General features: G+C 44.1%; 1 protein-coding gene across 14 annotated transcripts in view; it reads right to left on the reverse strand.

The window, feature by feature from the left end:
* dmd (dystrophin) overlaps window positions 1-27,384 on the reverse strand; it is a 202,169-nt gene that overhangs the window by 3,148 nt on the left and 171,637 nt on the right. For 11 of the 14 annotated variants that reach the window (XM_062561338.1, XM_037454435.2, XM_037454358.2 and 8 more), the window contains 15 exons: window positions 19,828-19,889; window positions 19,657-19,731; window positions 17,928-18,129; window positions 17,759-17,844; window positions 14,990-15,147; window positions 13,829-13,995; window positions 12,276-12,387; window positions 10,725-10,861; window positions 9,944-9,982; window positions 9,509-9,574; window positions 6,604-6,669; window positions 5,105-5,263; window positions 3,005-3,248; window positions 1,629-1,743; window positions 1,232-1,321 (listed from right to left, as the gene is read on the reverse strand). In XM_062561338.1, the coding sequence (XP_062417322.1) occupies window positions 1,232-1,321; window positions 1,629-1,743; window positions 3,005-3,248; window positions 5,105-5,263; window positions 6,604-6,669; window positions 9,509-9,574; window positions 9,944-9,982; window positions 10,725-10,861; window positions 12,276-12,387; window positions 13,829-13,995; window positions 14,990-15,147; window positions 17,759-17,844; window positions 17,928-18,129; window positions 19,657-19,731; window positions 19,828-19,889 (1,778 nt within the window). Of the gene's footprint in view, window positions 1-1,231; window positions 1,322-1,628; window positions 1,744-3,004; window positions 3,249-5,104; window positions 5,264-6,603; window positions 6,670-9,508; window positions 9,575-9,943; window positions 9,983-10,720; window positions 10,862-12,275; window positions 12,388-13,828; window positions 13,996-14,989; window positions 15,148-17,758; window positions 17,845-17,927; window positions 18,130-19,656; window positions 19,732-19,827; window positions 19,890-27,384 lie in introns of those variants that run through there. The other 3 variants (XM_062561339.1, XM_062561336.1, XM_037454603.2) reach the window with 2 other exon arrangements.

The raw sequence follows: 27,384 nt of genomic DNA on the forward strand, positions 1-27,384 counted from the left end.
AACAAAAAAAAAATCAGCCTCGTAGGTGGTGGAGAGAATGAAAGCGGCAAGTAACGCTTTACTTAAGGCTCGCAGAGGTGTGTGCTCTGATTGGAGAGGGGGGGGGGTATTCACAACCCGAATACACTTGGAGCAAAGTGAGCTGTACAACACCATGGCACAGAAGAGGGAATCCAAAGCCTTTGCATTTCTCAAACAAGCAGATACTATATATATATATATATATATATTATTAGCAATCACGCTTCCATTTTTATATTGTTACTCTCAGTGTAGTTTCTATTCCAGCGGCGTAAACATCTGGAAAGTGAAGCCCGTGTTGTACTTTATGAGAGAATGAGCCGATCTTAATCTTAACCGAATTCAGACCTCAGTAAACATTGGAAAAATGAGTTTGTGGTCAGAAGGCGACGTGAGGTTTATTTAGTAGACTTGTTAAGAAGCACGATGGGTTTCGGGGCGTGGCTACGGATGGGATGGACCAACCACAAGATTGTTCAGCGTGAGATCGAGCTGTTCTGTTATAAATATACTCATGTTGTCGTTTTGGCTGTGATGACAAACAGGATCCTTATTCTTCACCAGCTGAGGCGGCTGTATGAAGCCGCAGTCCTCCAACCAAACGGACAACACCATGCTTTGTCCAGATTCTCACCTTTGAGTTTGACTGTTTTGCACATTTGGATGGAGGAGAAATATTAAAAGCTCTCCCAAAAACAGGGAGTTTATATTTTGAGGTGAACAGTGGTTTTCCCAAATCCTCATGCTTCGTACAAGCACTAATTATTCAAGAAAACAAGCCGGCAATTAATTTAAATTATTGTTGGTTACACACACACAGATTAGGGCTTTTTTATGCGTTTCATTTATCTTTGTGTGTCCTTGCAATGGCTCTGAATGGATACCTTGACCTTCAGCTGAAGCCTTGCATACGTTATGGCTGAATGAACCACTCAAATCATGGTGGGAGCAGAGAACAAACCCTTTCAAACCCTCCACTTTCACTTTATCCTCGAGCTTCCATTCTTTAGGCTACAGTTAGCTAGACATGTCCATGATAGGTATCATTCTGATTCTTTTAATAAGATCAAAGCTGACACCTTTCATTTTCCTCGAGGTCAAATTGCCTTAAGTAAAGCGTCACCTTTCAGAAACACTTAAATGCTTTTAACCATGCGGTTGATTTCAAACAGAATAGAGTGGATGTTGTGGATTTGTTGGTGGCAGGTACCCTGGCTGTGTGGAAACGAATTATTGAGCTGTTCCATCACTTCTTCCAACCCTGATGCATCTTGGGAGGGGCTGGACAGCTCGTCATCACCTGAAACAGTAAGTAGGTGTTTTTTTCTCTGTCAATTTTCTTAGTGTGCGCACACGCAAACTTCTATTTCTGTAAAGACACTCTTTGGCACAACTCCTTCACTACCCGTTTAAGTCAAGGTACTTTCCAAAAGGTCTGAAACTCAAATAGATCTTCACGAAGATATATGTTTCTACAGACAAACACACACACACGCACATATGGTATCTACAGACTGTGAAATCACAGAGCTCTATTTATACCCTCCGTGTTTTTAAAACGTTGGATGCAAATTAAAGGATTTCCGTGTGTGTGTGTGTGCTTTTACCCATTGTGTCAGTAGTCTGGCTGGCAGCCACACGTAGCAGTGGGAGGGAGGAGTCGGAGCGTTGAGAGGAGGTGGAAGGAGAGGACAGCGCTGTGCCGTTCACCTTGGAATCCGTCTGAAACACACACACACACACACACACACACACACACACACACACACACACACACACACACACACACACACACACACACACACACACGGCAAATTAGCACAGCTTCATTGTTTGGCAATTGTAAACCAGTCGAAAGGTCTCCACCGCGGCCTTTAACCCTTTCATGGTGTCTATTTTTAACACTTATCTAATGTACTTAGCTCCACCCCTCTAGTTCTAAGTACTAAGTGGGTGGCGGCCAAAATACTACAAACCAATAGGTGTCCAAGAGACTCTGGCCCTTTCTCAATATGCGTTCTTGTGTGGAATTTTGTTCTCGTGGACTCGTCAAACGTCATCAGTCGCAGCCCGAGTACTGTTCCAATTCTAAAGTCCGCATCTGGCCGAGAACGGTCAGAACCGGATGTGACTCGGGCATGCATCCGAGCAGGCTCGTCTGTTCCTGTGAGAGCCAAATATCCCAGAATGCATTTCACCTCAGCAACAGGCAGCAACGACAGGTGAAAATAAACACAACTGCAAGTCAAAGTTTATAAATACTACTAGGTTTAAGTCACAGAATGTAATTTTAGGAATTTTTCAGGCAAGAAGTGAGTTGTTTAATCAACAATTGTGGGATAGGTTCGTCAACATTGAGCCTTTGATCATTTAACTCCAGGATGTGGGAGATTTGAGGTGTAGTTAAGGACCGTCAGACTCCTCCACACCAGGCGGTCACCTCAAATCAGCCTGTTCTGTGAAATGCTCCGCTGGTATATACATGAGATATAACTATACTACAACATAATAGAAATTAGATACACACCTGTCAGTGTAATCCAGTAAAGATCAGCAGCAGCACAAACTACAGCTCCTCTTCATCTTCTTTAGAAAGATGTTTGACTGTATAACAACTCTGATCTGATCCATTGAGATATTTTGCCTAGTTATTTTATGTCTGATATATATATATATATTTACTCTGGTGCTCTATTATATATATAACTTTTCTTGTTCGAAAAATACTTAACAGTCAAGAATTGTATTTAAATGTATTAGCAAGACCAGCTGACGTGGTGACATCATTAAGTCAGCTGGTGTTCCAATTGTAGAAATGACGGTTCCCCCCCCCCCCTGTGAGTCAGGACTCCCGAGTCTGTCTCCAGAGTCTATTATGGCAGGGAACGCAAGACCGGTATTGAGAAAGGGCCCCTGTGTACTTCTTTCTTCTTATACACAATCTAGGATCACAACTCAACACCTTGGCGACGTGACGGCGTACCTGCTCCAGCAGCTGCCTCAGCCGGTGCAGTTGAGACTCCAGCTGTTTGTTGTGGTCCTCCAGGATCTGCATGCGGGCCTCGAGGCGCCCCTTGTGCTGCCGCAGCAGCTTGGCCTCGGCAATGAGCTCGGCGTCGCGGGCGCTCTGCGGCGACGCCGGCAGCATCTCCGGGGGCGACGGCAGCGGCGACAGGCCCTTCCTGTCGTGGGCCTTCTTCAGGCGGTCGTACTCGGACAGCAGCTTCCTGCGGGCGGGGGGGTTAAGGCCACACGTGAAGTATTAGTGGTGATGGACGGGAGGCTGTGTCACGACATCATGAGTGAGAGTCAGACTGCATTGATTATTATTATTCCAGGACATTCCAGGACTGATTAAACCAAGGCAGAGATGAGGACACGTTTACTTAGCTGCCCTCACCAAGATAAACCTATGTGGGTTGAAGATGCATAGGATTTAATTATTTTAATGTTTTGGTTGGTAATGCACATACATCCAAAACTGGGGAAATGGGGCAACATGTAAAATTCTTAAAAAGAGATCATGCAGGATTCACCCACTATCTGTACACCATAAAACTCACTATTTTCTTCCTAGATTCCAACTTACTCGCTGATAATAAAACGAGTTGTTAATAATACCAGTGGAGTTCTAAGGAGGACCTTCATTTTCTGACATGGAGGGGTGTAAATAAAAAGAAACTAAAAGCTCACCAGATATTCATTTTAACTCATTGGAACGTACAAAGCTCTTGTGATTCTTCTACATAATAAATACAGATGTTTGATGTGGACGTTTTTATTTATATAAGAAAAGGATTTCCGACGTGTTAAATGTTGTTTTCAATATATATATATATATATATATATATATATATATATATATATATATATATATATATATATATATATATATATATACCAGAGGTGTGGACTCGAGTCATGTGACTTGGACTCGAGTCAGACTCGAGTCATGAATTTGATGACTTGAGACTCGACTCGACAAAACGTACAAAGACTTGCAACTCGACTTGGACTTGAATACCGATGACTCGTGACTTGACTTGGACTCGAGCCTTTTGACTCGAGAAGACTTGCTACTTCCCATGAAAACTGGGGGAAAACATTTTCACACCACCGCGCCGCTCTGTTTATCTGCATCTGTCAAAAAAATGTGCGCCACCTGTATGCAGAGAACGCTGCCTGCACGACATCTAATCACTGCAGTCCATTTGACCGTATCAACGAGACAGCTCGTTCATGGTTACAAAAATCGGGATTTTTGAACCCGGATTCAGACTCCGATGGAAATCCTCGCCAACATTATGTCAACGTCCGTTTTAAAGTAGTGTAATGAGCTGAGTTAAAGTTATTAGTTAATCAGTTATGCAGATGTTGCATGTGTTCACGTTATGCTCTGTTACCAGCTGTAGTTACGCGAGACAACCCGAGTTTTGGGGGGCCGTGTATGCGGAAGTGTTCGTTCGGCGTGGTGACGGCCAACAGTGACCGAAGTTGAGTTGTTTTATATAAATAAATGCAGCGGAGTTGCAAGCCAGTCATCGCCTCCTTATTTACGCTGCAGCATTGGGGATGAGCGTTACAGCACTATAACACAGTCACAGTCCATCCACCATTACCCTTCCCTTCGTAGTCTAGGTCTGTGAGGCAGCGCACCATCACCCAGGGTTCCCTGTCCCCACTATAATAAAATGACTCGAAATGACTCGAAACTAAAATGGTACGACTTGTGACTCGACTTGAGACTTGTTGGCTGTGACTTGTGACTCGACTTGGGACTTGCTTCGTCTTTGACTCGACTTGACTCGGGACTCGAGGGCAATGACTTGAGACTTGCTTGTGACTTGCCTAACAGTGACTTGATCCCACCTCTGATATATACCAATTTACAGTTTACATAAATAGTGTATACTTTTACATAAGCATGAATTGAGATTCTGCGATTTGCATAATGAGCTGCATATTAACTTTATATCCCAATTATAATCACTCAGGTCAATCTTAATACAATCTATCAGATGTACCGATAGAAAGTGGCATTGTAAACCCTCTTAAGACTGATGATGATGGGGAGGTCACTGACCTGTTCTCTTGTTCTAGGTCATTGAGGACCCTCTCCAGCTCGCCCTTCTCCTCAGTCTCCATGGAGATGAGGATCTGGGCGGGACTTCGGGGTTGGCTAAGGGGAGAGCCTTGGTTCAGAGACTGGCAGTAGTGCTGGATCAACATGTGCTCGTCATCACTGCAGACGCGCGCACACGCGCGCGCACACGCACACACACACACACACACACACGAGAAAGGAGAAAGAAAAAGAAAATCAGAAAGTGACTGAGAGCAGCTCAACAGACTGCACCACAGAAGGAAAACAAAGTGACACTTGATATTACGCAGCGATTTGATTGAGCCCTGCCAACATTTTCTTTTTAATGAGGCCAGGTGTACAGATTCAGCCCAGCCAGTCTACCTTCCTGAATAATATAAGAGATATGTGCTCGAAAGGGAGACTTGTCATGTGTGGCTCTCTCAGATCAAGTTCAAAATATCCTACACGTCTTCACGACTTCATCAAGGGAGCTGCATGTGAAGACGTGTTACACCGGAGCCATTTTTAATATATTTTTAACAGTAATTCTAACTACAGGCTTGATGCTGCGTGGTCTGTAGATGAAACCATCACCACTTATGTGTGTTGGAACTCAGAGACTGATTGGTCTTAAGGGTTTTTTTTTCTGTGTGTGTTACCCCAATTTGACTCATTTAGTCTTTGGCTCATTTTCTGTAACCAGTGCAGCATGGCAGGATTGGACAATTCCTGTAACTAACTAGCCGCTGAATAAGAAAAAGATAACAACGTAATGCTTCCTTGACTTGCACACATCAGGTGGATATGGCCACATGAGTGGCATGTAGATCGATTTTTTTCAGGAACCAGTGTATCATGAGAGACTGGTACAACTATTCGTGCTAGCTAGCTTAGCTGCTAAAACAATCACGTTCTGTAACTTTTATTCAACCCGCTCTGTCTGATTTGAAGAGCAAATGACGAACAGGTCACTTAAACAACTGTCAGAACTTGTTACGTCGCTGCCAGCCGTGACAGGACCTTATGGCCCTCTGACCCGCTGTAATTACTCAACAGTTTCCAGCTCCTAGCGTTTCCTCGTCCGCTCTCCGTGCCATGCTAAACTTCCATTTTACATTACATTACATGCCAATTAGCTGACGCTTTTATCCAAAGCGACTAACAATAAGTCTGTGAGGTAGGGGAATCAAACATCTAATGAACGGCTACAGTGGTGAGTTCACACAAATACTTTTGCATGAATTTATATCCCAATTGGCCTGAAGAAAATCTCTTAATATCCTACATCAGACGTGGTGATATCAGGTGCATCTGTTTGTATGGGATAGGATGACACTAAGACTAAAAACCTCGCCTGAGGTTGTACCCGAAATATTGAGCACATGTAACCAGCCAATGGGGACAAAGACAACCGAGCCGGTACACACATGGCGGGCCAGTCGGTGAGGGAGGAGGGATGGCAAACACAAGGCGAGCGAACAAGAAGCGTTTCTCACATGCTCTCATTGGGGGAGATACTGTCATTCAGATAAGAGCCGTTACGATTCTCCATTTCTGCTAACCTGCGGAGGGGGGAGAAACAGAGCAGTCAGTCCCGAAGCAGAAGAGTCTGGGGGGGAAAGTGCCCCTCAAATCAGAATGAATGTGCAGTTTTTCTGGAGACGGCGATGAAAACAACGACATGCAAAATATGTAGCTTTCTGCTGCTCCCCATGTCAAAAACTATTTTAAAAGAAGAAGCTTGGTGACGTTCTGGAGGAGCGAGGGATCGTGGGAGCTCTTCAAGACCATCGCTGTTGTCGCAGTCAGCTTCAAGGTTCATTGTTCAAGAGTTTTAGCGAGAGATGAATTATTGTGACCAAAAAACATTTTCATTAGAAACGGTAGGAATACTAATCGGAGCGGTTTCCATATCAGCGATTTCTACGCGTGCGCCCGAGGAAACGGGGAGTCGTGCCGAGTAATCTCGACGACCGACTCCGGTTGGATGGGTGGCTGCGACTGCTTCTTGTCCCCTCAGCGGGGGGCTTTTCTGAGAGGGGTTGGGATCCTTTAGTGAAGAAGCGCCTGACTAACTCAGCGCGGCAACACAGCCATACCAGTGTTTTGTCTCTCTCTCGCCTCCGAGGCTTCAGCATACGCATGCCCTCTCAGAGCAGAGCGCTGACTCGCCAAAAAAAACAACGCGTCACTTCATGAGGGGAACGCACAGGGGAACAGAGACACTTTGGTTCAGCCTTGTGCTGTTTGTCGTCTTCTTAGGAACTGGACTGTTCTGTTTTTCTTCAGTGTGAAAAGCCCATGCAGTGAGAATATGTTTATTTAGGAGGGGGCCTAAGGTAGGCGGCGGTCGGCAGGCACTTAGACGTACTGTTGCGTTCTGTCCACCCAACATACTTTATATTTAGAATATCTTCACTAATTGAGGCTCTCTTTAGTAAGCTGATATACGTAGACATCTTAGCTCCCGTGCTAGTTGTGTCGACCGCCATCTACTGGAGTTAAAACACTGACGATGGATAAGCATATGGTTTGTCATGGTATCCAATTGTTCGTTCCATTTTGAATTTGATTTTTTTTATTCAATAATCATGAATATAGCTATATGCTATAAGCATATACACTCACCGGCCACTTTATTAGGTACCCCATGCTAGTAACGGGTTGGACCCCCTTTTGCCTTCAGAACTGCCTCAATTCTTCGTGGCATAGATTCAACAAGGTGCTGGAAGCATTCCTCAGGGAGTTTGGTCCATATTGACATGATGGCATCACACAGTTGCCGCAGATTTGTCGGCTGCACATCCATGATGCGAATCTCCCGTTCCACCACATCCCAAAGATGCTCTATTGGATTGAGATCTGGTGATTGTGGAGGCCATTTGAGTACAGCGAACTCATTGTCATGTTCAAGAAACCAGTCTGAGATGATTCCAGCTTTATGACATGGCGCTTTATCCTGCTGAAAGTAGCCATCAGAAGTTGGGTACATTGTGGTCATAAAGGGATGGACATGGTCAGCAACAATACTCAGGTAGGCTGTGGCGTTGCAACGATGCTCAATTGGTACCAAGGGGCCCAAAGAGTGCCAAGAAAATATTCCCCACACCATGACACCACCACCACCAGCCTGAACCGTTGATACCAGGCAGGATGAATCCATGCTTTCATGTTGTAGACGCCAAATTCTGACCCTACCATCCGAATGTCGCAGCAGAAATCGAGACTCATCAGACCAGGCAACGTTTTTCCAATCTTCTATTGTCCAATTTCGATGAGCTTGTGCAAATTGTAGCCTCAGTTTCCTGTTCTTAGCTGAAAGGAGTGGCACCCGGTGTGGTCTTCTGCTGCTGTAGCCCATCTGCCTCAAAGTTGGACGTACTGGGCGTTCAGAGATGCTCTTATGCCCACCTTGGTTGTAACGGGTGGTTATTTGAGTCACTGTTGCCCTTCTATCAGCTCGAACCAGTCTGGCCATTCTCCTCTGACCTCTGGCATCAACAAGGCATTTCCGCCCACAGAACTGCCGCTCACTGGATGTTTTTTCTTTTTCGGACCATTCTCTGTAAACCCTAGAGATGGTTGTGCGTGAAAATCCCAGTAGATTAGCAGTTTCTGAAATACTCAGACCAGCCCTTCTGGCACCAACAATCATGCCACGTTCAAAGTCACTCAAATCACCTTTCTTCCCCATACTGATGCTCGGTTTAAACTGCAGGAGATTGTCTTGACAATGTCTACATGCCTAAATGCACTGAGTTGCCGCCATGTGATTGGCTGCTTAGAAATTAAGTGTTAACGAGCAGTTGGACAGGTGTACCTAATAAAGTGGCCGGTGAGTGTAGCTTAAATATTGATCAGGCATTAGTTGTTTAAGGTACTGGGAACCCAAAAATGTGAATGAATACGAATCACTGATGTTGCCTTGCCATCAGCTCTTTATATTATCAGTTGCTGTTATCATTTGCTCAGGTGTCACTTATTACCTTGTGAGGGTAATAAGTGACACATGACAAAAATTGGCCATTATACGAACCGCATGCAAGCACAGACATCTGCACAAGACATACGCTTGAGAGAATCGAAATGACTGAGATTCCCAGAGCTGCGAGTGATTGCTTCGAGTCACTCAAAGAGTGAGTGAGTGGGGAAGCTTGACCGTTGACCGCAAGCTCCCCAGAATGCATCAGCGTGGAATTAGGGCATCTGATCCCCTGTGAGTAGACGTTCCTATGCAGGAAGTGTGCTGTGCTTCGGCACTACTATTTTTTTCCCCTTCAAATCAATCACATAGTTTTTCTGGCGTCTCGGAGAGCTCTCTCCGCAGGGCGCTTAAGGGCGTCCTGCTCGCAACTCTGTGAGCCTCGGCGCTGCCGGTGCTGGGTGCAGACGGAGCGTTACCGGCTGGCGTAGTGCTCGATACGAGTGTGCGTGTCGTCGTGAGAGAGCTGCGGGGACGATCCGGGCCTGCGACAGAGAGAGAGTAAAAGACAGAATAATTCAAAATAAATAAATAAAAAGGCACAGAGAGCGCACTCGCTAAGCAGTAGGCGTGTGGCGGTGTGAGCCCCTCTGTAGGTAAGCCTCCACACTCCCAGGTTGGGAATGCATCTGCTTTGCTTCCCCCTCCAAAAAACGAGGGCATCAGATATGAGATCATCGTCTTGACGTCATAAGCTGGGATCCTCTGGCACTAACCTGAGTCCCCACAAATACGGACTTGTGCAGAATGGAGTTGTACTTGGAGTTGTGTGTGTGTGTGTGTGTGTGCGTCTCGTCCTCTGTTCCTTTGCCCCACCCCTCCCCCCGTAGTGAATGTGCCAGCCAGGTACTCACGCATGGTCTACGGGCCAGAAGTTGATCAAGGTGACAGGACTGAAAGGAAAAAAAATGCTAGATGGTGACACAGGTAGAGGACACCATACAGGAAGGCATGATGGGAGCAGTTGTATGAAGAGGCAGAAAGGTATGGGGAGGGGGAAGGGGTTTGACAAAAAATAAGACAGCGTGATGAAATACGAGTTACAGCGTACAGTACATGCCACACATATAAAACATACCGCTACACCGACTGAGTATTGATGACGATTTAGATATAATACAATGTGATGTAGAACAATAAGTGCTTATATTTATAAAACTGTACTTGTACCTGCCTGTCCTTTTTTATTTACCTTCATTTTCATCAATACTTCCATCTCTCTATAAGAGCAAATAGCTCCATTATATTTGGCTTATTGCACTATTACCAATAACCATCAGTATCTTACAATGGTATATTAGAGCTAATTGTAGGTTAAAAATAATAATTGCAGAATTAAAAAATGTTGCTATGTGACTCTTTGTGGTTCACCTCTCTCACATCCCTAACACATAATCTGAACCAACCAGACAACATTTACTGCACAAACAGTATGAAAGCTAAATCGGTTGGCCAACTACTCTTCTGTGCAACCGTGTGTATGTGCACGGATGTCAAAGTGTGTGCATGCATGAGTTGAAGGAAATGTTTGTCTATCCCAAAGTATTGTGAGTAATGCATATGTCTCAATTTGTCAGGAAAGCTTAGTGCATCTTTCTGTTCGCCCCTGGGTTAGTGTGTGTGCGAGGGACTCACGTTTCCATGTTGTCCCCCTCCAGGATGGTCTGGACGGGCAGGTAGCCCATGCGTGGGTGTTTGGCAAAGTAGCGCTTGGTCCTGAATTTGTTCTTCAGCACCTTGGCAAAGTCCCTGACATCCTCCCCTGATGTAGTCTGGAGAGAGACGGGGCACAAAGGTGGCTTTGTTCACTCCACGGGAGTGTGGGAAGGGGGACAAACACACGCGCACAGACACAGAACATGCCACTTATTCATTTCAAGCTCTTTGTCCTTCACTCTTTAGTGAGTGTGTCACTACAGTTCGAAGAAAGAGTCTTCATTTCTGTCCTTTACCTTTAACCCTTTACTTACACTAGCCGTTAGAAAACACGTCAGATAAAAAACAATTTCAACATGTTGTGCTAAGCTTATGTTTTGCATTCAGACATGAGAGGTCTAGAAATACACTCACCTAAAGGATTATTAGGAACACCATACTAATACTGTGTTTAACCCCCTTTCGCCTTCAGAACTGCCTTAATTCTACCTGGCATTGATTCAACAAGGTGGTGAAAGCATTCTTTAGAAACGTTGGCCCATATTGATAGGATAGCATCTTGCAGTTAATGGAGATTTGTGGGATGCACATCCAGGGCACGAAGCTCCCGTTCCACCACATCCTAAAGATGCTCTATTGGGTTGAGATCTGGTGACTGTGGGGGCCATTTTAGTACAGTGAACTCATTGTCATGTTCAAGAAACCAATTTGAAATTATTCGAGCTTTGTGACGTGGTGAGTTATCCTGCTGGAAGTAGCCATCAGAGGATGGGTACATGGTGGCCATAAAGGGATGGACAGAAACAATGCTCAGGTAGGCCGTGGCATTTATACGATGCCCAATTGGCACTAAGCGGCCTAAAGTGTGCCAAGAAAACATCCCCCACACCATTACACCACCAGCAGCAGCCTGCCCAGTGGAAACAAGGCATGATGGATCCATGTTCTCATTCTGTTTACACCAAACTCTGACTCTACCATCTGAATGTCTCAACAGAAATCGAGACTCATCAGACCAGGGAACATTTTTCCAGTCTTCAACTGTCCAATTTTGGTGAGCTCTTGCAAAATGTAGCCTCTTTTTCCTATATGCAGTAGAGATGGCCCGTCTGGCACCAACAACCATGCCACGCTCAAAAATTGCTTAAATCACCTTCCTTTCCCATTCTGACATTCAGTTTGGAGTTCAGGAGATCTCGACCAGGACCACACCCCTAAAGGCATCGAAGCAACTGCCATGCGATTGGTTGATTAGATAATTGCATTAATGAGAAATTGAATAGGTGTTCCTAATAATCCTTTAGGTGAGTGTATGTGGCAACACGAGAGCAGCTTCTATGAACACTGTTCAACTGAGTGTTGATGTCTACGTTACTGGTTACGTCTCATGGAGCAGAATGACAGTGACTGTTACGTAATCTCACTTCGGCTCTCACTTTTGGTTGTGAGAGCCGATGAACAGAGATGACTGCTGGCCAAAAAAAAAGAAAGAAAAAGGGTTGTTTTAAAATAAAACGTATGTATTCGTACCGGAGTGCAGTACTCCACCATTGGGTACTGCATCTTGTGTCCCTTGGCGACGCGACCGGAGAAGAAGCAGCTTTGGCAAATGTCATAGTTGAAATGTTTCAGACTTCGATACCTGGAGAAGGAAGGACGGAGGGGGGGGGGGAAGAGAATGAAGAAAAGAGGAACAAGAGATGGGAGATGTGGGAGCGATTGAGAAGAGAGCGTAAAGAAAAGCACTTATTTTTCTTCCAAAAGACTGTATTTCAAATTCTTTTAGCCCAGTAACTAAATGAGATATTTATTCCCTGGTCCTGGGGCTGTTTATTGAAATGCATCCCTGCCTGTGAAGAAGGGGTCCACCGAAAACAGAGCAGACAGCAGAGTTGAGCAAATTAAGGGTCGGGGTTACACACATGTGGACCTACTGTTCAGTCAATCATTCATATGCAGAGGTTAGGCTATTTGCTGCCCTGCTGCTGTTGAATTGATCTTTACTGTGACGCTATTAAGTGGGAAAACTAGTCAAATTTAAATTCCTTCCTTTTGTATTTCTAAAGTTTCTTCATATTATCTCATCCCTCAGTATAACGTCAAGTATTTATTGTTGTAATACACACTTCAGCCACACAAGGCACATTCATGTTTTCCTCCAGCTTGTACCACTGTGACTCGGAAATACACAATACATGCACTTTGTGCGTGAGGGATTTTTGTCCCTTTAAGAACAAGGGTTAGTGGTCCACCTCAGGCTCCTGTGGCCCCAAAAAGAAAAACACCCATTTTTTGGGGATGGTTAAAAAAAAATCAATCAAATTATTCTGACAAAGCTTGCTCCTCGAGCGAGACTTTTTTCCCACCTGTTTCACAGATGAAGAAAACAAAAGTGACTGAAAAAGATGACCCCTTAACACAGGAGAGACTCACCTGCCTCTTCGGGCTTCCCTAGTATTTCAAAAAGGAGACTGGATGTGACGTGTACAAATCTGGTTGTACCAGAGCTTCTTACTAATAGATTATAATTAGACATTCATTTGGCAATTATCTGTACAGCTTCTATGAACAGATGCGTAGGCGTCATGTTCCAAATGGCCATTTATGAAATTCCTCACCAGGTGTCATGCTAGAGATAATAGCTTTGTAGAGCCATCTTTAGAGGATACTCAGGATACTTCAGTATTCTATTTCACACAAATATTGGAAAAAAACAGAGCGTGGTGAGATGCAAATATCTTAAAGAACAGGCATAGCCTATATTTATTTCCAGAAGTCTTTGTACACACTGCAAGGTTCAGTGCTGCGCCACTACAGAGCATCATTTTCATTTGCTTTCATTTGGGCTTAATTGAAAATGTAATTAGTTGTGTGTTTTATCACCTCCTATGTAATGAGATGAATATAATGCTCCGGCTGCAAAAATGGCTCCAATTCTGCTCATTTTTTTCCTGATTAGACAGCCAGGTGCGCTTTTCAAAAAGGAGCATCACGTGTGAGCTATTATGCTGAAGACAAACAAACATGGATTCTCTGAGACACATGTGTAACGATGAGAGGTGATTGTGCTGGGCTCTATGGACCTGAATCCGATGATGGGACACTCCTTGCAGATGTTGCACTTGGCCTGGTGCTTGGCAGTCTCGGCGGCGGCGACGCGGTGCAGGACGGGCAGCCACACCATGGACTGCGGCTCCAGCCGCATCCAGTCCAGGAACATGGCGGCTTCCAGCTCGGGTTTGTTATTGGCCTGGGGGTGGGGTTCGGGAGGGGGGGGGGGGGAGACATTTCAACTGGTTAGTTGAAGTCCATAGCCCCATATTCGTTAAGGCCTTCAAACTAACATTCAACTCTGACTGATTTTGTACAAATGGTAATGCAAAAATAACAGTGGATCAGAGGAAATATTTAAGTTGTTTTGATAAAAAAAAAATTGTGTTTTGAAAATAAAAAAGTGAATGTGTATTCAAAGTGTGATACATTTATTTTCCTACAAAAACGCGCCACACCTTTCCAGTGGGTGACACACGCACTCAAGTCTGTTTTGACGATTTTTGAGTTTAAATTGGACCGAGTACCCCATATCTTCCTCTTTTTGTTTCACGGCCATGGGACTAAAATAGAAGATAGATTGTGACGGATTAAGGTCCGAACAATCAAGGATGCAGACGTTTGGACCTTTTGGACCTAAAGCTGTTAGCTACCGTCATTGCAAAAAGACTGTAAGCAACACTGGACTTATTTTTTTTCACCCTTCCTTCCTCTCGTTATGCAACATTACTAAACCCTAGCTTCAGACCAGATCATTTCTTCAAAGATTATGGATAATCTGGTAATACTGCAATTACTGGAGTCCTTTGGAGAAAGAATGATGTAAACGTTGGATTTGCTGCTGCTTTTGTGGCTCAACGTTGACGCCGTGTGCTTCCAAGATTTAGGGAAGAAGATTTGTTGGTCCTGAGAGCTGGGACCCTTCCCTCGCTGTAACACACTATCACTTCAAACCCCCATATTGTATTCAGTCTCTTCCATTTGTCAGACTCCTCCATGTTACATCTGCGTTCTATAAAAAAATATTACACTTAGCTTGCTGTAAATACCGATAAAACACATCTGGGGGCCTTAGGCTTTAGTGCCATAGAAGCATTTGACTGCTACTATTACATGTGAGCACATTCTTCCCGAGGGCCCGGAGTCTAAACACGTCACTCAGAACAAGGCGGCCCTGCGAGCGCCTCACTTACGAACTGGAAGCAGCTGCGAACTGACGGCTCGATGTTGGAGCCGCCGAAGGAGGCGACCTCGCCGAGCTGCCGGGGGATCTGGATGGAGTCGTGGAGGAGGAGACCCAGGCGACGCTGGTCGCAGAAACCGGTGGCGCTGGCAACTTGCCTGAACAAAACTGGAGGGAGAGGAGGACGGTATGAGACAAACACACACACACACACACACAAATACACATCAGATGGCGACAGAATATACAAACATCAATTTAAAATAATCTGGAATTAGCACCTGGGTGTTATGTGGCTCGGTGAATCAGCCACATTGACAAACCGTTAAAATCCAGGTCCAACCAAAATTCCATTATGTCCTCCCCTCATTATTTTTCATGACATTTGTTTAAAGCAGTCCTAATTAGCATTGGTGATGTATAATGTCGGAAATGTGGATTTTGACAAATCGCCTCTCTCTGATAATGTTCCATTGTATACCATGAATCCATGTTTAAAATTGACATGAGAGCAAATTTGAATTACTTTCTGATGTGTTCAGGCTCTGTTCAGTGAAAACGAGTACACGGCCGAAAGTAAATTATGACGTTATTATAAAATGTTTATCTCGTAAAACGTACTTTAGTTGAGAAACATGAATAAATAAGTTGTTTGAAGGGATGTTTTCACAACAACAAATAGATACAGGACATGAATTATGAGCTATGAAATACCTCTAAGGCAGCTTATAATACATTATTAAAAATACTATTGACAATTTTTTAATCCACAAAAAACATCTTGGTCGATGCTATAATAAATAATGGGATCAGTTTCTGCCAACAGGGATCAGCGATGACCAGCAATTTGTGTTGGCAGCGAAGAATAAACTTGTTCAGCCCTGAAAGTTACATTTGCTCCCTTTTTTGTTTTGTGCAACCGATCCGTGACTCTGATCTGATCCATGTTGAGAGGTTTTTGCAGTTACCGGGACATTTTCCCACCAAATTGTTTTTTCCGTCCCTCCCAGATTTTTGTTGGAGCAAAAAATGGTTTCTTATGTATCCTGTGAATGAGATGACTCTAATGGACAACTGGAAGTAAATAACAGCCAACAAATGACTACCAGCAGAGCAAGAATACACACGCAATCACTCATTTTACAGTGTTCATATGTCCGCTGGCCTGTAGTTTACATATATACACTCACCGGCCACTTTATTAGGTACCCCATGCTAGTAACGGGTTGGACCCCCTTTTGCCTTCAGAACTGCCTCAATTCTTCGTGGCATAGATTCAACAAGGTGCTGGAAGCATTGCTCAGGGAGTTTGGTCCATATTGACATGATGGCATCACACAGTTGCCGCAGATTTGTCGGCTGCACATCCATGATGCGAATCTCCCGTTCCACCACATCCCAAAGATGCTCTATTGGATTGAGATCTGGTGATTGTGGAGGCCATTTGAGTACAGCGAACTCATTGTCATGTTCAAGAAACCAGTCTGAGATGATTCCAGCTTTATGACATGGCGCATTATCCTGCTGAAAGTAGCCATCAGAAGTTGGGTACATTGTGGTCATAAAGGGATGGACATGGTCAGCAACAATACTCAGGTAGGCTGTGGCGTTGCAACGATGCTCAATTGGTACCAAGGGGCCCAAAGAGTGCCAAGAAAATATTCCCCACACCATGACACCACCACCACCAGCCTGAACCGTTGATACAAGGCAGGATGGATCCATGCTTTCATGTTGTAGACGCCAAATTCTGACCCTACCATCCGAATGTCGCAGCAGAAATCGAGACTCATCAGACCAGGCAACGTTTTTCCAGTCTTCTATTGTCCAATTTCGATGAGCTTGTGCAAATTGTAGCCTCAGTTTTCTGTTCTTAGCTGAAAGGAGTGGCAACCGGTGTGGTCTTCTGCTGCTGTAGCCCATCTGCCTCAAAGTTGGACGTACTGTGCGTTCAGAGATGCTCTTATGCCCACCTTGGTTGTAACGGGTGGTTATTTGAGTCACTGTTGCCCTTCTATCAGCTCGAACCAGTCTGGCCATTCTCCTCTGACCTCTGGCATCAACAAGGCATTTCCGCCCACAGAACTGCCGCTCACTGGATGTTTTTTCTTTTTCGGACCATTCTCTGTAAACCCTAGAGATGGTTGTGCGTGAAAATCCCAGTAGATTAGCAGTTTCTGAAATACTCAGACCAGCCCTTCTGGCACCAACAATCATGCCACGTTCAAAGTCACTCAAATCACCTTTCTTCCCCATACTGATGCTCGGTTTGAACTGCAGGAGATTGTCTTGACAATGTCTAAATGCCTAAATGCACTGAGTTGCCGCCATGTGATTGGCTGCTTAGAAATTAAGTGTTAACGAGCAGTTGGACAGGTGTACCTAATAAAGTGGCCGGTGAGTGTATATATATATCACATTTTGTTTCACCGTTTTTACCCGCCGACCAGAGGCTCCTGCAGTGTACACGCACACTTCTCCTCCCCTATTATTGTGAACGGGACGACGAGGATTGCTTTCATTAGCCATGAAAATGTGGTTTTTTTTTTAGGAATATGCTCTTTTGCTGAAGGGATAAAAAAATCTAAAATAATGGCTGCAGTTAAACGTTTTCCTGGAGAAGGCAAGCCACTGTTTTATTATTCCTCAGCAGCGACGTGACCCGCTTGAGTGTATTTATGAAATCACTGCACCCTCTGATTTGATCCCTCACATGACTGCATGGGCTCTGTGTGTGTGTCTGTGTGTGTGTGTGTGTGTGTGTGCGCGCACTACTCACATCTATATTTATCCTCCAGGTGAGCCTTGCAGAGCGAGATAATTCCCGTTTTGAAAGACAGCGTTCTGATCTTCCCGGTGCGACCGCTGTCAACCCAAAAACATTGTCGTTACTTCTTGTGTGTCTCCCCGAAACGACAATGAAACAGGACTTGCAGCGCCACACGTACGTGTCGTAGACGTTGAGCAGCCAGTTGAGGCACATGTCCACGCACAGTGGGACGTTGACCAGGTGGGCGTGGCTCTGCTCCAGCCGCTGGTAGAGGCTGGTCAGACAGGCGACCAGCAGCGAGATGTCCAGCAGCGGCTCGTTCTGCTTCAGGCCGTGCTGATCGAACACCTCGCACGCCATCGGCATGCTCAGCAGGTCCACTGTGGACGGAGACATCGCCAAAAAAGAGTGGGGGGGTGGGGATAAGGTTAGTTGGAGGCTTCAACAGAAACTTGCCAGGGGGGGTTGTTCAGGTCCTCCCGCCATTTCTAAAGTCTGGCCGTGCCACTTCAAGGACTGCGATGAGGAGGTGGACTCCAGGGGGGGCGGGCGAGATCAATAAAGCATTGCATTATTCAAACAAAAGGAGGGGCGGGGACGAGAGAGGCAGAAAACAGTGATGGAAGGAAGGCCTCAGACAACAGAAGTGTTGCTGTATGGAATACGCTTATATTCTCTGTAAGCTCTGCTTCCAAGGATGTCCAACTAAAGTAAAAAAATGTGTAATTTGAAAGATTCGTTTAATTTATATTCCCTTTGTGCATGTGTCAGAGTTGTTTACTGTAATACATTTGAGTTTTTATCCAGTTTCCAGCCGCTTTTTTTGCGATCCACTTCTAACAACTTGGCTGCTTCAATGATTAAACAGAGTAACATTATCCCTAATTCAGAGTGCTGTTCATCTCCAGCTGCCGAACATGGGTTCAAAATTCCTTGCAGAAAACTGTGAAAAATCTCAGAATTTCACCATTGCCATGAACATACAATCCGTTGTTAAAAAAATGTATGACATCAGCCATAAGGAGTTTAGCACAAAGCCCTAAAGGCAGCAGATAAAACTCAAATCAAAGGTTTACATAAGAAATGTATTTGATTTCTTTGGTAATCTTCCTACTTTTTTTGCACATAAGATACATTTTTATAATTATTCTTGTGTAGTAATGGTTTCTATGTATTACTTTAACAAGTGATGTATTTATATATTGTTATGTTTGAATAAAAAAATACAACAATATTAGAAAAAAATAATTATTGATATTTATTTTCTATATATGTATATTTTTTCTTATAGAAAATAATTTAACAAAAAGATGGTTCTCTTTTTTGTAGCACTGGGGAATGCTGTTTTGGCAATCTACCTTGTAGAGAAAACAGAAAAAAGGGTGATCAGCAGAAGAATGAAATACTCCCAGTATTTGAATGAAAGAATAATGAAATACTCCCAGTCTACTGCTGGGAGCGAAAGAAGAAAGAAAATGCTGTCGCCAGGGTTAATCATGAAAACGGCTCATTGGAATTTTTAGAAAGTCGTAACATAAATAGGGGCTTCTGTGCAAAACAGCACCATATACGCCTGAAAAGATATCACGAGCAGCTCGTAGGTGGCTCACACTCTTCGGCTCCACTGGCGGGAGACGAGGAGGATGAGTAAACACACATATGGACGCACACAGACTGTCAGAGCAGAATGAAGTGGGGAGGAGACGATGGAGAACAACGCGCTGGCATAGGAGGTAAATAAAAAGAAAATAATACTAGAAATAGACCTGGAAATGGAGGTGAAGGGAATGCACTTAAGGCTAGAGAAAAAAACCCTTGTGCAACAGCTTATTCAGAGGGTTGCATATACATACATGCAAACTATATATATGTATATATATATATATATATAGACGGAGGGTACTCACAGCAGAGAGCCTTCTGCAGGCGCCTGAGCTTCATGGCCGTCCGGTAGGCCGAGAATCGAACGTTGTTCAGGTCGGCTAAAGAAAGAGCGCGAGTCAGAGGGGGACATGGGGTGAGAAAAGAGGAGAGGGCGGAGAAATCCGTCGCACCATCCGACACCGTACAACTCTTACCCAGAGACTGGTAGAGCTCGGCCATCTTGGGATGGTCCCAGCATGTCGTCTGGGTTTGGTGGCTGGAGGCAGACGAAAGAATGGATTTTGTGATCAATAAAAGGAATTTCTCCATTCTCCTTTTATATAAATGTTAACTATTGAAATGGAAATTTTCATCAACACACGTTTGGAGGTGGTTTCTTTAGAAACTGTTCATTTATAAAGTGATGGTAATTTGTTCATTTCACCTGTTAAGTTGTTTGACATCACTTTGATTAAATAAAAAGGCAATATTTTCAACAAGGACCAACACGGTCTAAACTACTCAAACTAAGGCGTCGAAAAATTCCTTCCCCCGTAGACTTACATGGCGAGACTTCTTTAACCCAGCAGATCATTATTTCAGCATTGATAAAATCTGAACTTTAAAAACAAAGACTGCTCACTTGTCAGCAACTTCCATAATCAGCTCTTGAAAAACAACTCATTTGATGGCTCCGTTATCGAAAGAACAACTCGAGTTGCATATTCAAAAGATTGTCACAAATGTCAATTTCCTTTTTTTTTTTTTTTTAAATCTCTCTATACACAGAAATACAAACTTACCCAAACAAATCCACATAATCAAGCTAAACATTTAACAAACAGAGGCCAAAGAAGGGCTGGGCGGTATGCCGGTTTCACATTTCCATCCAAGTATTCATTTTTCACACACAGCGTATGAACGGTCACTATTCTGCAGGCAGCAAAATGTATTGTTTATCTCTCACGGCAGAGAGTGTTACGTGTATTGAGATGGAGTCGTGGTTAGAACTTTGAAAACAACAATTCATTCAACTGGGCAAAACACTTTGGCACAACAGTTTGTGACACAAACAATTTGTAACATTAATAATTGTATAATTATAAAATGACACCGTCGAACTGCATGCTGGGTACAGCATGAAAACACGGAAAAGAGTGATGCAGGAGGAACAACGAGAGATCAGAAAAGGATTCATTGCGGTTTGTTGAGACGCTGATTACGGTGTGGTATTTGATACACACGTTCTACTTGCATAGAGGGGGGATAAGAAGCTGAGCGTGAACTTAGGACAGAGGGGAATGTAGAGGAAAAAACCTATTTTTAACATATTTTTCCCCCTGAATATTCTGCATGAAGAGAACAGACTCCCCTTAGCCCCTGCATCATAGACGTGTGACAGAGGAAGAGACGGATGGCTTCTGTGTCATTCTGCCCTCACACATTCCGTCCACGGGATCGCAGCTCGCCGCTCACAGGAGACCTGTCCTCGGTATTCCCTTAAGGCCTCTTCCCGGCTAATTGTGCCTGGAAAAACCTCCCTGGGGAGGCCCCCAGTGGCCATCCTTACCACAGGCCCAAACCACCCTAAACGCAAAGGAGCGGCGGCTCACGGATGACTGAGCTGCTCAGCCTGTCTGAGGAGGGACGCCAGTCGCAGGTCTTTCAATCATGACCCATCCTTCATGACCGAAGGTGAGGGTAGGAACCAAGATCGACCTGTAGGTCGAGAGCTCCGCCTTCAGGGGCTCAGCCAACTAGACCACCTAAATGCTTCACAAGTAAGAAAGAGGAACTCATTTTACTTTGAAAACCAACCGTACGTCTGAATGCATGTGGTTGTATTCCTCTTTGGTCATTTCAAGTGCAATTGAAAAATATTCATTGAAATGTGCACAACGCAGATCCTTCAAAGAGCAGAACATTCCATCAGCCGTGATTGACTGCAGTGAATAATATGATAACGCATAATGATAGAAAACCGGTTGGAATAAAGAATCGTCAATAACATTCAAATCCTTTAGCCCATTTTTGCTTCCGTACAGCATAAGTGCACTACCTTTTATTAGTAAGTCTTCATCATAGGTCATTACGGACGGGTATAGATGCCGTTTAATGTGGCGATCATTCACTGCTGCTTATAACTTTAGATATGATTTATATTTATGTTACAGTTTGATCCCACTTGAGCTCTAATAGCCGATCAGTGGCATCTTTAAAACACCCACGTTAAATCGAAAGGCCATCAAGAAAATCGTTAAAACGCCACTTACATTAAAAGGCATGCATAGCGCCGTTACTATAAAGCACGGCGCAGATCCGTTGGAATGATTTCTCTAATTCCTGCGGTGCATCCATTTGAGCAGAACAGTAAAATATCTTAGTGTAAGAAGTATCAGATAATAAAACGTGATGGTCGAGTGGCAGCTGCATGTTTACACAGAGCCAATAGGAGACAGTCGGCTCATCCGCGAGGCAATTAAGGGCTTTTTGTTTGGAGCGCATCCTTTTGAGGGGTATTAGGAGCTGCTTTCTGGAGCCTTACATTCTACATGTCGGATGCTTGATAAATAGGTATTTTGGCTCCCCGCGACCCTGGAAATGAGAGCGGTTTCTCATTTAGTAGCACGTGTCAATCAACGGGTGTGTGGAGCTTTTTGTTGTTAAAGTTAAATATAGGACAGGCGGGGGCCTAGTCGGCTTTCTTTGGGTAGCTGGAGGCGGAGAGAAGACGTCAGATCGAAAGTCATTCTTCCATCCGGCAGTACCAAACGCAGATTCCCTTCCTTTCAGCACAGGTGTAGGGTGCAACAGTGAAGGGTGAAAGGGGGGGGGGGGGGGGGTGAAAACACTTCAAAACAAGCAAAACAAACGGCTACAAAACAAATAGCCAAAGTCAAAGAAAAGGGCCTTTTTTTTGACGCTTCATAATTCTAGCCTGCGGCGTGTTTGTACACAAGCGACCCTTTCCCAGCTCGCTAAAAGAACACACGTCGAGTCGCTCCACCGCCGGTTGACCTTTGTCTGAAAAGCAGCCAAAAAATAATCCATACGCTAGTTTGTTTTCCCACCGCTCTTGTTTTTCTCTTCCACTCCAGGTAATGAGGGAAGGGTTCCTGCGGTGATGAGCCACTTTAAAAAGGAGAAGGATACAAAAAATACAAATTTAAACTCCTACAAGCTCAGTGTCACTCCGGGCCCGTTGGTGGCTAGATGCTACGAGCCCAATGCTCTGATAGCCCTGCAGAATCGGTTGAATAGAAGCTTGACTATTTCGTTACAAAGGCGATCAATCCGGATCACCAGATCCTTTAAATTTCCAACATGCTGAAGTAATCAGGCTTTTTAGGTTTGACAGTATACGCTGTTCTCGATCAAACTTGACATTACGATGTCCTTGGAGGACAAGAGCAAAGTATTTACAGGCGTCCCTCTTCCAAATGTTCCTTGGAGGTGACCCCCGAGGCAGCCCAGAGAAATACCTCCAGCGCATTCTGGCTCTTCCATGGGGGTCACCTGCCAGTTTTACGCCAATGTGGAAAAAAAAAATCATAAAAAAGGAGGGGGTCCAAGAGGCGCCTGGATCAGATTTAGACAGCTAGGAGGAGCGGCGGTACCCCAAGCCCCCTGTGGACCTGGACGAGTCAAAGCTGCCGGTCCATCTCAGGTTCAGTTTTACTTGAGAACGCACCACAAGGTGTTTGGTATCCCTCACCTTGGGGGCACTGGCTCACTCCCCAACCCGGAGGGCCCAACTCACCGTTTGCGGGGCAGGGAGCTATGGCCTCAGACTTGGAGGAATTAACCCTCACAGTCCTACACCCCCCCCCCCCCCCCCCCCCTAGACATTTGATTGGATGCTGTTGCCAACCACAGTTGCTGTGCTTGAAACCTTCCCTTCTTGCCATAGCGAGGATCTTTCGGATCCCGAAGATAAACAAGAAATATAAACAAAAACCAGCAGGGCAATTTCTATCACTGTGATTTGTGAATTTAATTGTCCGCTTCCAAAGAGTCTGAAACAGAGAGACCTTACTGTGGATAGTGTAATTGTGAACATGTTCTAAATTGTTTTCTCGCCCAGGGTAAACTATACCTGAAGAGACAATAAATAAAAATGTGTGCAACTTTGAACTACAGATTAACCGTGCCTCTGTCTAGCACACGCATGCACACACACAGAACAAGAGAACAATCATACATCAAATATGGCCTAAAGGAACCAAACATTTCTATCTTTTTTGATTTATTTGAAAACTGACAACGTGTCCCCGGGACGAGCCCCTGTGTTGATAATACATCGCAAACTGTCAAAAGATAAACCACTGAACGCCTCCTGCTCGGGGGGCGATGTGATTCAAGCTGACGAAGGAGGAGGAAGAGTATTCAACATTTACACCCCTCCCCTATCCAACCATTTCCCAGCACCAACTGAGATAATAACCAGGGGGGGAAAGCACTTTAAACTAACTTATTGGGAAGAGACGGCTTAGAAATAAACCCCATAAGACACTAGCTCTTCTAGAAAATATAATGCACACTTTGTAGATATTCCCACCCACACACCCTAGCACTGAATACACAATGCTACATATTACAGCTAACAGGCAGCTAAAAGGCTTTATGTGGCAGTGACAGATAGGCGTTATGAATAATTGATCCACAAAGAGACACAAGTGTCACTTCTCGCTGAAGTCAATTATGCCTCTTGGATGAATGATTAAAAGGTGGTTTAAGGGCTACAGCAATGTCTCCCTCTGCATCATCCAGAGCGAGTCCTGGCAGAATGTTTCCTACACCCCGGGTAACTGAGCGATGGAGTAAAAAGCTTGGATTATTAATAGGAAGCCGTTTGTGAGAGAGAACCTAAAACTACAGACAAAAAAATTGAAGGATAACACGGAGGTCAAAGATGACGATCTGGATCTTAACATATACAGGACATTTGAGTGGAAAATTGTGCCGTTCTTGTATATTAATCAACATTATGCTTGAAAGACCCGTTTTTTCTGTGTCTCACGGGCCTAACCCCATTGGTTCCTACTGAAGATTGAGAAAATTGCTGCTTCAGGGGGCATTTGTGAATGAAGGTGTATCAAAATTAAAACAGCCTCAAGTAATGATGGGAAATTCTCAAACTACAGACGTTCAATTTCCATCAATGACACAATTGAACACCAAATGGACCAAATTAATTCCTCGTAGATTTTACTTTGTGACCTTTGGGGAATGTTTTGTAAGCACCGCCTCCACTCGCCGTAATGATCGATGTGAAAGTGCTTCAGGAGCTGGAAATCACCGGTGTTTACTTTGTGTACGAGTCGATTCCTACTAGTAACCCATTCTCCACACAAGCCGCCTCATGCACAGCGCAGTGTGGTGGGAACTTTTCCTTCAGTAATGGCAGCTCTGGCTCACCCCCAAAAGTCTGCTAGAAGGGGAAACACAAGTTGTTCTCCTCTTCTGTGGTTAATTTCTCTACCTTTTGGGCTGTGGGCTGCAGGGATTTTTCGACCGGCTAATTTCGGTTTCGGCTTAATCTTTCTATAGTTAAATTATGGATCAGAATGATCCGGATAAGGAGATCCTACTTTTCTCAATAAAAAGGAGCAAAATGATCTTATTAACTTTGAGAAATTCAAAACATTGGCAGGTTGACGGGTCATAAACGCCTCTAAACCGTGGATCAGAAGAGACGGAAAAACTGGCTATTTTACCAAAGGTGTCTCCTACCTAATGAAAATGAGTTGGTGTATCTGACATTTAGTGATTTCAACTTTTAGAGAAGGGAATTTATTCCCACACAAGTGAAACACCCAGCCAAGACTAACTAACTACCTACTAGCTAATGTTCTGTCTAGCAGTTAGCAAACATTGTCTGAATGCCAACGCATCTTTGAGTTTCACCATTCAATTTCACCATTTGCGGAAATGATGGTTATGGTACCACAGTATTTTGTAAGATTCTGCCGGTATACAAGTATATGACCCTGAAAAGGGCCGCATGTTGTTCACTGCTCACTGGCAATCTCACTTCCAACTGGCCAGCGTGTTAGCGTGTTAGCTTGTTGGTGTTCCAGCATGTTAGCGGTTGTGGCTGCTAGTGTTTCCAGGAGAGGCAGTACCAGCGGCTTGACCAACTTTTCTGGTCTAACTTACGTTGGATTTTCCCCAAAAAACTCGAGACAGCACACAGCTCCTCTGTTGGGCACAAGTTGTGTTGGTGCATCTCTGGTCTCTTATTGTTCCTCCATCCATCGCTCTCTTTTCCGTGTTTTCATGTAGCGACGGAGTTACTTCTTGTTGTGATAGTGGGCGAGCTGTACCCAGCATGCAGTTCAGCGGGGTAATTTTATAAATGTACAAGTATTAGTCTTACAAATTGTTTATGTGTCACAAACTGGTGTGCTGTGGGGGGGTTGTCCCTGTTAAAAGAGCGTTTGTTGTGGGGTATTTGTTGTAGTAAAAATGTTAAATGTTTGAATGAGCCTATGAGCCTTTACAGAGACATTCTTGACAGAAATCTGCTGCCATCTACCAGGATGATGAAGATGAAACGAGGGTGGACATTTCAGCAAGACAATGATCCCAAACACACAGCCGAGGAACAACTGAAGATCAAGATTCATAGAAAAGGCCCGCGGAACCTTCAACATTTCAAGACTGTTTGTGTGGAAGAATGGGCCAAAATCACACCAGAGCAATGCATGCGACTAGTTTCTCCATACAGGAGGTCATTACCAACAAAGTATTGAATAAATATCAGTAAACGTGTTTAATACTTTTACCCTGTGTCATTTCACATTATTACACATAACTTTATTTCTGAACTTCTTTGTTTTGGTTTCTGTATGTATGTATCCATGAATCCCTTGGGTTGTTACCAACATCTGGTGAAAGTTTCATTTCAATAGCTCCTTTGGAAATATATTTGCTGAGAAAAATGGTGACGTGTTCAATACTTGTTTCACCCGCTGTATGTACTATACACGTAAGACTTTATCTCTGACCGCTACGCTCTCGGCTGCGAGGTGTAAAAATAATATCTGCACCCTGCCGAGTAGCAACATCACTCGAAACGGTAAAGGCCACCCTTAATCACTAGGTTCAAACATTCTTCAATACAGCATGATGTGCATTTAGTAACTAATGGTCCCTTTTAGAGTAAAATAGACCCCAAAGTAGATTTGACACCAGAGTTTAGGTTACAAAACATACACGACTGGATTATGTTAGAACTTAAACACAAACATTTGAAAGGCCCATCCATTGGAGTATAAATACCACAAAAAAAAAGTTACCAACTATTTGTCAAATCTACCTCTGCAGTATAGGATTTTAGAATCAAATGAATCCCGCTTTCTCCTTTAATTCTTTGAAATACCCAAATGCAGCATTTTGTCCATTGATTACCAAACCAAATCCAAATGGACAGGATGTACCGAGTTCTCAATCAGATTGTGATTACTATCAATGTAAGTCACTGACAACATTGTAATACTACGGGCCCTGACTACTTGGGGTGACAGTCTACCGTCAAAAGTTTTTGGCACCTTCATGGTCACAAATTCTTTGTCAATTGCAATTTGACTAAAAGCCATTTTAACCAAATGTAGACATTCAGTTCTTGCATTCACATGCTGATATAGAAATGTCTCCTCTCCGCCTGAATTGCACCGAAGCAGCGATCATTTATTATTCAAACGACGTGCTGCTCGAATGCGAGTAAAGTTTTCTTTCATCGCTAACTTTGAATCAAGAAACTGTCCCCT

Source organism: Pungitius pungitius, chromosome 3 (assembly GCF_949316345.1).
Source record: "Pungitius pungitius chromosome 3, fPunPun2.1, whole genome shotgun sequence".
In the NCBI taxonomy this organism is placed as follows: domain Eukaryota; kingdom Metazoa; phylum Chordata; class Actinopteri; order Perciformes; family Gasterosteidae; genus Pungitius; species Pungitius pungitius.